This window comes from Alosa pseudoharengus, unplaced genomic scaffold (genome assembly GCF_046254945.1).
Source record: "Alosa pseudoharengus isolate Yale_2024_CS ecotype anadromous, Long Island Sound unplaced genomic scaffold, YU_APseudo_1.1 YU_APseudo_1.1_scf_13, whole genome shotgun sequence".
NCBI classification, from domain to species: Eukaryota; Metazoa; Chordata; class Actinopteri; order Clupeiformes; family Clupeidae; genus Alosa; species Alosa pseudoharengus.
Window position 1 is genome coordinate 360,836 of NW_027468598.1, and position 13,681 is coordinate 374,516.

At 39.5% G+C, this 13,681-nt stretch overlaps 1 protein-coding gene across 1 annotated transcript in view; it reads right to left on the minus strand.

Annotated features, from left to right (window-relative positions):
- The window catches only part of zc3h4 (zinc finger CCCH-type containing 4), a 130,379-nt gene that overhangs the window by 103,200 nt on the left and 13,498 nt on the right, over positions 1–13,681 (minus strand). The window contains exons 2-3 of the mRNA XM_076281798.1: positions 12,237–12,471; positions 12,003–12,110 (exon numbers count right to left, since the gene is read on the minus strand). Of these exons, the coding sequence (XP_076137913.1) occupies positions 12,003–12,110; positions 12,237–12,471 (343 nt within the window). The remainder of the gene's footprint in view (positions 1–12,002; positions 12,111–12,236; positions 12,472–13,681) is intronic.

Sequence of the window (13,681 nt, forward strand, 5' to 3'; positions counted from 1 at the left end):
TCACAGATCTGTGGACACAACGGTGCCACATATGATACACTAGCCCACCTCCACCGCTGAAGTGTCAACGTTAAAATATTCAAAACTCCACAAGGTACATATTGTGTATAGTAACATCTTACCACTGTGATAAAATCCCTGCACTGTTAATGGTGTGTTTAGCTGTAGACATGTTAGTTTCACAATGTATCTAGTACAACACAGGAAGAAAATAAACATGGTATAATATCACATCATAAGGTTTATTGAAGAGATGGACTCTAGGTAAACATTGTAATGTTCTTCTCCTAGCACCCTTAACTGCAGGCAACACGTGTCAAATGTCCTCAACAAACTGGATGTTTAGATGTCAGTGGATGTAAAGGTTAAGGCTTTATGGTAACTGTGGCATTTCACAACAGCAACAGATGTAGTCAAGTCAGATACATCACTGCAGATGCAATAATCAGCCTTATCAGAAGGCTCTGTCCATTAATTTGTCTAGATGAGTAGAACTTATGTGCAGATGTCAAATATTGAAATTGATATAAAATACAGTAGGACTTTAGTGACATAGGAAGAATGGAACAATTTGAGAGGCAATTCACGAAGTGCATTCAAAGTGCAAATATGGTTTAAATGTGTAAACAAGACGCCTGATGTTTAATATATGTTAATGAATGGGCACATTATTGTGTACAGTAATGGGCTATCAGTAGTATGTAAACAGTTCATGTGTTATGTGATTTACATAAACTAGTAAACAGCAGAAATGTTAAAAGCTGGTATTGTGTTTCCTGAATTCTTACATTCAGGCATTCAAATGAAATGTAATTAAATAGCATATCAATCATGCAACAATGCAAAAACAATGAAACTAGTATAAAAATAATAATAATAATTGTGATATCGTTACAATTTGATGGGGGGGTGGGAGGAGGGGTGGGTTCATGTAGGTGGGCCCTATGACCCCAAAGTTTGCCTTGACTGGGCCTCAGGTCAAAGAAGTTTGAGAAAGGCTGATGTAGACGACAAAGCAGCAAGGAGGCGTCGTGTGATCATTTAAACAAGTTTTATGACGAGGTCGTTGAGGGTGGGAAAAATCGTACATTTCTGTGCAAACTTTGCCCGCACTTCAGTCACATTCAGTCACATTGTCTTTTAAGAAAATGCAGTCCATTTTTCGGTTCCAGCAGCCAACAACCTCAGAACTGACCCTTCAGGCCTCTCCTGGCCTTCTAACCTAGTGACCACCATAGCAACCAGCATGATTGCCCTAGCAACCAGCATAGCAACCACTATATTTATGCGTTTTAGCTTATTGGATGTTGCGTTAATGCAGATAACTTTTGATCCGTGTCCCCGATTTTCATGAATGAGGTACCGTTGGAATCCTTGGATGAGGCCGAGTTCCATGCCCCTGATCAAACCCACTCTTGCAGTTCCTCGGAACCGCAATTCTAGTTATTTATTATTCCTGTTCACCCACTTTTTGACCGAACTACTGCTCCTAGACCGTTTGAGCTATCTACGCAGTTCGAACTCCAAAAATTCAGGCCCGAACCGGTGTAACTTGCTTGTTACTTTTGTGTCGCTGGCCCTTGTCGTTTTCGCGGTATTCCCGTTTTTCGGCGTTTTTGGGCCCCATTGAAATGAATGGCGGAATGTTCAAGGATTCTAATTCGATTGTGACATCACAGCTCTAATTGTTTAAGCTTGCACCTGGCAGAGTTCTGAGCCATCTGGCAGAGCTCTAATGGGCTGGTCTGGGCTGTCTGTGTATATGAAGGTGTGTGCATGTAACTTTTGACCCGTATGTCCGATTTTCATAAATGAGGTACCGTTGGAATCCTTGGATGAGGCCGAGTTCCAATCCCCTGATCAAACCCACTCTTGCAGTTCCTCGGAACCGCAATTCTAGTTATTAGTGGGTTTGATCCAGCAAGACCACTATTGTTCTTCTTAAGTTTTCTTATTAGTGGGTTTGATCCAGCAAGCCCACTATTGTTCTTCTTAAGTTTTCTTATTATTATATACCCACTTTTTGGACGAACTACTGCTCCTAGACCGTTTGAGCTATCGACGCAGTTCGAACTCCAAAAATTCAGGCCCGAACCGGTGTAACTTGCTTGTTGCTTTCGTGTTGCTGGCCCTTGTCGTTTTTAGCGGTATTCCCGTTTTTCTGCGTTTTTGGGCCCCATTGAAATGAATGGCGGAATGTTCAGAATTCAAATTTCGATTGTGACATCACAGCTCTAATTGTTTAAGCTTGCACCTGGCAGAGTTCTGAGCCATCTGGCAGAGCTCTAATGGGCTAGGCTGGGCTATCTGTGTATATGAAGGTGTGTGCATGTAACTTAAATGAGGTACCGTTGGAATCCTTGGATGAGGCCGAGTTCCATGCCCCTGATTAAACCCACTCTTGCAGTTCCTCGGAACCGCAATTCTAGTTAAAGTATCGTCATTTCATTTTAACCAACTATGAAATGACTTACATACAAACATCCCATAGTCATTTCAGTTTACTTCCTGGTTGGTTTGATGGACATAGTCAGTTTTTTTTTTGTACATACAATACAGGGCCTAAATTTCACTGCGGGATTGCGGGTATTGCGCATAATTTGTTCAAGTCCCGCAACTCTAGCCATCATAATGCGAGAAATTCCCGCATACACTTTTACAGCCTGTCTGATGACGTTAATCTAATCATGAAGTGGCGTAAATGCGGTGCTATTGACCAGACGGATCAACTACCGAGTTGAATTGAACATAGCCTCAATGAAGACGCAGACACACGCACACACAGAGAGAGAGAGAGAGAGAGAGAACCACTTTGCGCTTACGCAAATAGGCTACGCAACCATGGCAAACTTTTACATCTGGAGAGAGCTCATTGCTAACTATGCTAGCTCAGATCACGTCTGCCAGTAATGCTCACTAAAATCATTAGTGAACATTGCAAAACACTTGATCCCAGAAAGATTGTCTTCGACTTGTTTGTTTTTTGAACATTTATTTTATCTAATGACATAGAAGACATAATGAATTGCATCCACATATCCTTACGCTCCATGCGCAACTTTTATTCACTAGCCTAAAACCGTCAGGATGAAGGCTAATTACTCTCACGTATTTCTTAAAGTGACAGGCACTCAATTACACCTACACATCACCAATGTGCACTCAATTAGACCTACACACCACATTAAAGATATGCCTAAGTGTAATAGTTTAAAAATCAATATGAAGCATTCAAATTACTAAATATGTTTAGCTACTAGTAATTACTAGTAAAATACTATACATTATTAACTAAATGCACTCTATATGAATTTAAAAAGATATGAAATAGAAACATATCACTAGGGTTGGGCACCGAAACACGGTTCTAATATGGCACCGGTGCCGACACAAACGGTAGTAACTGCATCGAATAACAACGTGGATTTCGGTGCCTCATTTCGGTGCTTAAATAGCGTTTAAAAAAAAATTAACAAATTATACGAGGCATCACTGCATGTCATGCGCCATCTCTAACGTCTTGCTCTGATAGCAACACATCCAGATACAGTTAGCTAACATATGATAAACACTGGATGTATAAACCAGAGGGGTGCACCACATAGGCGAGTGGACAGTGTTTGACAGCTTGCGTGAGCCCAAGTTGCTTACTTTAAAGCGACATGCGAGCTCCTGACAAACTCTAGCAGTGGGCCTAACTACACACAAGCAAAAGGCTATGAAACAACGTCAACAGTAGGCTAGCCTATACATTACACAATATCCTTGCTAATGCGCTAACTGACATTTATTTGAAATGTTATCAGCAAAGTTGTAAGGTGAAAACTTTATTTCACGGTGTGTTAAACAACATAATGGCATGATATTAATCTTTCATGTGCATGAGGCCCATATAGCATCACAATGAATATGAAGATCATGTTAAAAGTTATCTGGCAAAAACATAAATATGTAGCCTCATGAGACCATCCTGATCTCGCGAGCTTCAGGGTTTCACTCGCAGATCAGTCTGGATACTTTCCGTTAAAGAAAATTTGGAGCCGTTCACCAAACGAACGTCCAATCAGCGTTGGCTTGCATCCACAGAGATGAGCATAGCTATCGCGCAAGTTTTATTCAAATTAGAAAGTATTCCTGGGTAAACTGTGAAGCTATGAGTCTCAGCCATGCAGCTGGGAGGAATGAACGACACAGACATCCTCCACGGCTGATTCCAGTTCATAATGGAGGAATATACTATCTTCAGAAGTGTAGGGCCTACCGTGAAAACTTGATGGGAATTGTCGTTGATTAGGTTCATAAATGGTAAGTTAAAACATCTTAACGTTTGTCACGTTACCTAACTTAATTGTATGTTAAACGGCATTAGAAGAATACTTTGTTCATCTAATTGGTTGATTTGGCCCGTCGATAACCAACAAAGGTGGTGATCGACAGATGGTTTATCCAATCAGCTAACCAGTATGTCCGCCCCTTCCCAAAAGTTCTTCAATGAAAAGTTCCCAGATGGATATGCGGAGCAAATTCATCTGGCGGAGTCAGGTTAATAAATATGTAGGTTACATACCTGATGTCACTGAGCTGTCAAAGAGGCTACGAAACCATCTCCGTATGTTATCGCTAATTAAACTCAGCTGACTGGTGTTAGCGAATAGCCATAGTTGCTGTTAAAATACTAGGCTAGCACTAGGAATCTAAACACTTCAACACCGACATATAGCCTAACATGTTCAAAACTACTGCGTGTTATGGGTTAAGACAAGAAATGTCTTGAAGCATTTGGGAACACACTGAATTAACTGGAAAATAGAGTCCCTGTTAGATTAGCTTGCTTTCAAATGCCGTTGTCCATGACCTGGCAGTTTTATGGCAAGCGGTTTTAACATGCATTATGGCAAACCGCCTACACTGGGTAAACCATAGACTCTTCTATATACAGTCTATGGGGTAAACTTGAAAGCAGAGCTCACCATTGTGTGTGCATGCATGGCAAGCTGTTTTAACATTTAAATGTATTATTCGTAGGAACAATGAGATATTGATAGTAAATTGAACATAACAGTTCAATTTCATGTTCAAAATTGTCTTATCAATAAAAAAAAAGCAATTCATGCTTTAGACCATTTTAATTTAAAACATTTTAAAAACAAAGTACCGGTTCAGGCACCGTTTCGGCACCGGCACCGTTTTAAAAGTATTGATTTAGCACCGGTATCGGATAAAACCCAAACGATACCCAACCCTACATATCACATAAGCCATCATTTTCAGTGTGTGTTGAGAGAGTAAAGCAGAATCTAGGATGACCACTGTTGTGAATGATCCCACTACTATATTCAATATTATTGATGACGTCAAGGTGGTGGGGGCCCCCAAATCAAGTACATTTTTAAGAAAGTATCGAAATCACAATTTTTGACTTGGTATCAGAATCACCCCCCCCCCCCAATTGTGTAAATCCCCCCCCCTATATGAATAACCTAAGGGGGGAATTCCCCCGATTTTGAAAAATGTTAAGCCCTGCAATAACTACAAGCAACTACCTCAATTACCCAAGCAACACTGTATCAACCACTTTGTAAGCACTAGTAATTTCTTGGAATTGCATCACTTGTTATTGTTATTTTTCCCTGTTCATCTCCTGTTTTCATTCGTGTACTCCTACTACTCAACATCATTGCAAATGAGGGACATGTTTTTTTCCGACAGTGCATCAAGCATGGATTCACTAGCTCCAAAGAATGTATGAAGATTATACAATTAAAAATGTTTTAACTTCACATGCGTGCGGTTCTAGGAATCGTGCTAGCCTACTCTACGTCATTTACGCTTGGTGGTGGTGTAACGTGCAACGAGACGGCATAGGAAAGGAATTACAATCTTGCGTGTTCGCAGGTTCGCTTCCCATACAAAGTATTAAGGCTACATTGTTTATCACCTTGATAATAGCATTTTTAGTTATAATCTTTGATGAAAGACATATGTCTACTGCTGATAAAGGGTCATGCACATTTGGTAGACTGTCCAGTGACAGCTTTGCCAGTGGGCAATATTATATCTGATGCAAGCCAAGGGATAATTATTCTGTAGCCTAGACAGCTAATAATTAAAACTGCTTCATGTGTCGACGATTGTTCATGAATGTCAAATCAACTGTGTGCTACATAGATTAAATACTAGGCATAAATTAAATTGAAAGCCATTGCATGGGAGACAATAGGCTATTATGTTGATAATAATGTATTTTATGACCACCTACACCTAGACAATAATTTGGAGTGAACTCTTTTAATATAAGAACGTAGGCTATAGATAGTTTTGAATATATGCCAAAGTTGTTTTTGACTTTATACTATGTATTCATTCACTCGTTTTGTTCAAGCATAGACTGTAGTCTATGTGTTCAAGAGTGAAGCCAATCAAACTCGCAACTGATTTCAAACCATTAGCATTGCTGTTTTAAATGTATGCTTTCATTATTCTCCCATTTCTGTAGGCAATCTATTTTTTTCTCTCGATGTTAAATTTGATGACTTTCGATGAAAATCCTGTAGATGGCGCTTGCCTATCGAACATAAATCGTCTAGTATTGTCTTAATTTTACGACATATATCGTCTTTTCTTCAATCTACTGTTTTGGTCTACTTTCCTACCTCGTGCACAAGCAGAGATGAAGCTGAACTAAACCTCGCTTGAATAAACGAGGCCAAGACGCCGCTAACTTGAGATAATGGAACGGCTTCAGCCCCAAGTGAAAGTCTACGCTAGTTCAAGCCAGGCTATTTCTGTTAAGCGCTGCCTTCATTAGCGAGGTTGATGGAATACCCCCCTGTTTGCTCGAAGGGTTTGCGACACCAGTCCCCAGCCCCAACATATTAGCATCGGTGTTCAATTATTTTTAAAAATGAAGGAGGGGAAATATCCGTTTTTCCTAATAGCCTACCCTGCTACGTATTTAGTTGTCTTAGATTTCGCTATCGGGTGTTGTACAGTGGGCAGTGCTTCGACTTGGCAGCTTCCCTCGCGGTCCGCGCGCGGGATCACGCGACATTAATTTGTATTTTTCCAGTGACGCTGCAACGACGCTGCAACAACCGGCAGAGGTCTCAAGTGAGCAGGGTGTCTCGTAAAAAGAAATGGAGCTGGAAAACCCTACACAGACTTCACTACAGACTTTAGCAGACTGGTTTAGAAATAATTTAATAGCCAGAAATATGCCTGCCTGCCCTAATAAAGAAATATTTGGTTAACGGCGAGTGAATCCCGTTTGCAGCCATAGAAGAAACGCAGGACAAATTAAACATTCTGGTTTTCTCCGAGTGCAACGATGATAGACAGACATCATTTGGACAAAATATAGAGCATATTAACCTCCGTTGCTCAGCCAAATGCCTTCCTGTTACGTCCTGTTATCACGGAGTTACAGGCGATAAACTATTTTTGATGGTCACAAGTTTACTTCATTAGCGTTTATTTCTTTGATTATTAAAGAGTGTTTTTCATTTAAAGGCTTGACTTTGTGCTTATTCAGAAGAGCATTTAGTGCTCTCCCCAATCCCAAACAAACATCACATTGGATGTTTGTTTGTAATGGATGCAACCGCGAGATACGCTTGTCATAGGCGCCGATACCGTGGCTGCTCCGTCTCTCGGGCATCCACTGAAAACATCGAGCACCCACGTATGCCAGCTTACAGTCCCGGCTAAATTTACATTAATTTAAAATCAAACATCGCAGTTTATGTTAAATTCAGCATCTCTCATAATGTGATTGGATATGTTGCTGTCAATTCTCTACTTCATATACTAACCACCAATGAGAGCGTCTCTCGTATGAAAATTCCTGACACTTCCCACCTGAAGAATTAACGCAAGGCTTTGTCGGGTCTTCAGCCCCGAATGTTTAAAATGTATATAGCCCTGAATATCATTTTAAAAGTAGTCTGACAAAGCTTATTGTTTTGTGACACAGCTAAACACTGGTACCTCATAGAACGTCTATAACATAGCCTAGGTGGTCGCAACTCACAAAAGTAAAGCAGATAGAAAGAACTAAAGCAAATCTAGCCTACAACACGCAGACAGCTTTATGCGCAGGGGAGAGAGCACGCGCGCGCACTGTGCTTTATGATTGTTGCCTTCTGATGGTATCTTGCTAATTCACTGAACTGCATTAGGTGACACAAATGGTATTGCCTTTATCTTATAACTCCTTGTCTGAGCGACTACCAGGCCTATGGTTTTTAAAAGTCAGATGTTCCCTGACAAAGACATTCGAAAATTAAGAATGTTTATTGACTTGAAAAATACACTAATTTTTGCAAACTCCCTTCATTCAACCCTTGAAGACATTGCGGTCTGGTGTGCTATGTAGATCGTTTCTTGTACCATTTAATTTCTCAGAATTTAGGTCTACTAGTCCTACAATAACGTCATCACCAAATACATCTTTTATTTTTAGTTGATCAACCACAAAGAGTAGCATAGGCCTACTGTGCACAGTGCACTGACGACTGTAGCAGCCTAAGGTAACCAGTTGTTGTAGATGAGAGGCAACCCCTTGTTTCAGATAGCCTGGACAACATGTTACCTGGGTGTTGCCTACGTTATTAATTAATGGTAGCCTACAATAGTTAATTGATTCGCGTAACATTTTACATGTCTTTTGTCCGAGTGTTTTCTGCCTTGGGAATTTTAAAATATGGATGTATGGTGAATATCAATTAGAAACCTAAATATATTTATAATTATTAATTTGCAAACAAATAACTGGTGTCAGTGACGTCTTTGACATGAAGATCCCTGGAACTATGCTTCTACTAGCATTCTACCACAGGTCGAGAGGTGTAGTTGTAACTACACAACTTTACGATAGTGGTTGCGAACGTTCGTTGCTACTATGGTTTTGGGAAACACTAACGTAGTGTAACGATGCATTGGACTATGTAAGTTCCAAATATGAATGTAATTCTGCGGCATAAAGCAGATGTATTTGTTTATTGTACAGAAAAATAAAAATGACATGTCAAGCAGTCAATTGATTACATTGCAGTCAAGAAGTAGGGCAAATTAATTTACGAAACCAAAACGTGGGTCATAGTTGTCTAAGCCTCTATAGCGTAGCCTGTTAATTATCACACCACTGTTTTGTTTTGCGTAGTTGCGTTAACCCAACACTGACAATAATGTAGACAGCAAATTTCGATTTCCATTACCACCGTGTAGTCAAGCCTTAAGCCATACCCAAGTAGCCTAAATCGAGGTAAATCGAGCTTTTCCAGAAGGGGCGGCAGGCAGAGCGATGTACAGTGGCAGAGCGACGCACAGTGGCTGAAAGTGGTACTAAAGCTTCACGCAGCTTCACGCCTCGTAATGCGCAACTGAAGTGCCCATTTGAAAGCGATGCCCACTGTAGGAGATACTTTTACAAAAGACCAGAACACAATGTTAAGGCATTTGTGAAGAAGAAGGATGGTTTGTGTGTTTTTCCTCCAGCTCACGGTAAGCTATTTCATTACTCTGATTGGTTAATGTCTATCCAATTGAGTTCAAATTCAAGTTGAAGTTTATTTATATAGCACATTATCATACAAAATGTCACTCAATGTGCTTAAAAGAAACAAAAAGAAAAAGAAAAGATTAACAGTAATAATAATAGTAATAAAAGTAAGTATAAAATAGATCAAGGGGGAAATAAGACTGAATGAATAGGAGGTAAAATAATAATAATAAAAACAATAATAAAAAATAAACCTAAAAACTAAATCAATAAATGCAGAATGAAAAAGTTAATTTTTTAGTTTCTTTTTAAAACACTAGTGTTGGGGAAAATCTAATATCTATTGGAAGCTGATTCCAGCGCTGTGTGGCATAATAGCTAAATGCCATTTCTCCTTGCTTGGTTACCCTGGCGACTATTAATTGACAGCTCCAGTAGATCTTAGCTCTCTACCATGTGTATATTGAGGAAGCATTTCAGAAAAATATTTGGTGCCAAGTCCATTCAGTGACTTATACATGGATTTCTATGCAACGTCACGAAAACATGCATGCGCAACCGAGAGGCAGAAAGCACCATAGAACAGCATAGATCAATGCAAAAGAGCAAAAGAATAAAATGAGTTTTTGTGCTGAAAACTGCACTAATTCGAAATCACGATGGTTAGAGAATGTTAAATATGTTCAATATCCCTAACGGAATGCATGTCTTCGCCAAAAATGACAAAATACAATGTTATATTAATAATGCAAATGAACGGCAAACTTTGACATATAGTCTGAAATGAGATGTTATTATCATTGAGACAACAGGGGTATACAAAAAAATCCGATTGTAGCTTACAGCAGCCGACTATTTAGGTTAAGTTTATAACATTGTGGACGGCCACCAAGCGTCTTCTACCCCACGGCTGCACGCGCATCTAGTTTTGTTAGTAAACGGGAAACCCGTGTATATAATAGGAGTAGAACCTTGAAATCAATTCTGAAATTAACTGGGAGCCAATGTAAAGATTTAAGAATGGGTGTAATATGTCTCTCTTTTTAGTCTTAGGGCTGTATTTTGGGTCACCAGCGCATGGCGTAATACTCGTTATTCACCCGCGGAAAGTTGAATTCGGTATTTTGCACGTTTTTTTATAAGCATTGAGCCCAGGGGTGTGGCAATTAACAACCTAGGGAGGAGACTCGCGCATTGTCTAAAAATCGCTATCATACACCACCTAAACCTGGTCAGAAGTCAATGGCGAGTTGTTCATATGCTATTTTAAGAGCGCATGTCAACAGTCATATTGGCAGGTGCACGCACCATCCTTCTATCATTCATGAACGCTCACCAGCGCACGTCCACGCAAAGCATTAAATTGCACGATTACAATGGGAAACATAATTAGAATAAAGATATTACGAAATACTGTACATCTCATGATGAGTAGTTATTCACCATCATTTGCAAATTGGTAATGACGGTTAAAAGTGATTAGGGGAGAGGGGAGAGACACGTATGGAGCACAGCTGAAGACGCACTGTCACGAGATATAAGCAACTCCTCTGCAGAATAAATGTTGTTTTATTCAGTCATTTGAGCAACATTAGGTTAAGTGTTGCTTTTTCCAGCCTATGTTTTCGATGGTAACCCATTGTCAGTCAATAGTGAAAGTAACTGCATATAACTGTCTTGTCGTTGACTGACTCCTTGGTGAAGTTAGTTTCACTTTGCCAATGAGTTCAAATAATAGACGAGTGCAAATGCGTGAAGGCTATGCTAGGTTTTAGTAAAGCATGGTTTAAGAATGACTATTCCATACGGTCTCGCAAGCAGCCTCCTTCAAATGCGCCGTTGAATGCCAAAATACCGATGCATTTATTTGACATATCGCGTGTTGCGCCGTTAAAGGGAATGACAGATGTCATTCTCATTGGTTTAAAATGATGTTACGCCCCAAACACACCCATATGACTGATTAAAAGACCTAGGAACACCTTGTTACGCCATGCGCTCCACTTTTGAGAACGAAACCCCTCCCAATGTGAACTGGACATCCTACTAAATTTGAATAGACTTTTGACGAGTGACGATGCACTTTAGAATGTCATGATAGGGCCCTCAGAGTGCAGAGGCATTCCCCCCCTGTATCGGTTGAAACACACCCCATAATTACGTCCCAATGGAGCAATATCAGACTCATCTTCTGACTAGAATCTAAGTATGATGCGTCAGGCTACTGAAATGTATGAAACATATAATACATTAACATTATGTTAACAATTTAATAATACATTAACTTAAATTGACTAAATGTGTTATATGTATGAAACTTAATAAGTAAGACAGTCATAGCCATTTTATTCTCAGCAAAACATTTGAAATGAGTTTTGAGATATGAAAATGACATCCCTCCAACAGATATTATTTATTTATTTTAAGTATGTTGCACGTGCATTTCTCTGGAAAACCTTGAGTATCATTATGAATATAAATCTCAGTTTTACCCAGTACTTACAGAGGCAGTGTACTGCGGGCTATAGTCTCGATATTTTCTCTTCTCGTTAGTGCTGTAGTCAGAATCATCGCTGTAGTCAGAACGGTCATCACTAGAGGAAGCATGTCGCTATAATGCACAAACACAACGTAATTGCATTGGAAAATCCCGTAATCGAATCAAGAGGACATTTTATGTGGAATTGAAAAATCCAATGTGACTAATGATGAAATGGTAAACAAACTAAACTCTTACTTTGTGCTTAGATGACTTTCGCCTTTTTTTTGCCCTTCTTTTCTCCTTATCACGCTCCTTTTCTTTCCTTCTCTTCCTTTTGCGGCGATGAGTTTTCTCATCATCTGAACCACTGGCCTGATGGTCCTTGTTGTGGTGAGGTTTTCCCACTGCTTCAGACCCTTCTCTCTGAGGAGAGTCTGGCTCTGCCCCATCATCCTCTAGTTCACCCTCCTCCAGCTCACCCTCCTCACGTCTGTACAACACAATATCAGCTTATCATTACATTGGTGTTAAAACATCAACCTGTTTCAGATTAGCAATATGCATTTCAGGCAAAAATATTATTTGATAATCATAGGTCATGGCTCTTTAAAGCATATTCTTTCTGGTAGTAAAACTTGACCCAAGGCTTTCTGGTTGTAAAACCTGACCCAAGGTTGGTACTCCTGGAGACATAATCAGGTTTTAAAATTACTGGCAGGTTTGTTCTATAAACAGCCTTAAAAACGTAACAAAACAAACAAAAAATTTATAATTAAGTGACATTTTGGTGCACATGAACAGATCAAGAGAACATTTTGTTTTTGCCTGGTTGAAACACCTCATTCATATTTCAACTGAGCCCTGGCACCAGGTATTATGAAGCTGTGTGTAAAAGTGTAGTATTCGATGAGTATTTTACACAGTTATTTGTAAAGGTATGTCCACGCGTTTTGCTCAATGTCTTATGGAGACTCCACCTAGACATTTTTGGTTACCCAAAATACCCATACTAACAATAAAAGGCTTACTGCATATGAACCGGTTGTTGTAGAAGCATAATACTGGTCTCAAAAGAAAGGTAACACTCTGAAGTTTCTTGTAGACTATACTGGACTAGATGTCAGTTGTTCTTATATAGAATGACTACACAAAATATGGAATTATTACATAAAAGTACTATTTGCTAGTTCAATAGATGTGTATAAGATGCACTATACATTTACAGAACTTATATTGGATAAAACATGGATATTATATTCTATGGACATTTCTTGTGGACATTCCAAGACCCAATATGCTGCATCTACAGGGCTCTAGAGTGCGACCAAAATTTTTAATGGTGCGACTAAATTTTTTATATACTTTTAAGAATGACAGTCGGTGCTTCCTGTAGCCTATGTGCAGAGGCGTTTCAAGCTTTTTAAAAGTGGGGGTGTTCTGGGATAGGGAAATGAAATAATCCAGCCTAAAGAAGGACAAACATCAGTGCATCACTCCACCAATCAGGCCTTTATGGTAGAGTGGACAGATGGAAGCCATTTTTTTGAGATTCCCAAAAAGCACTTGAACGGCTTTCAAACCATGAAAAGTAAAATCATCTGGTCTGATGAAACCTAAAACCGTGAGAATGAAAACTAATTACTTTCACATTCTTCTTAAAGTGACTCAATTTAGACATACACACCACCACTGTAATGACA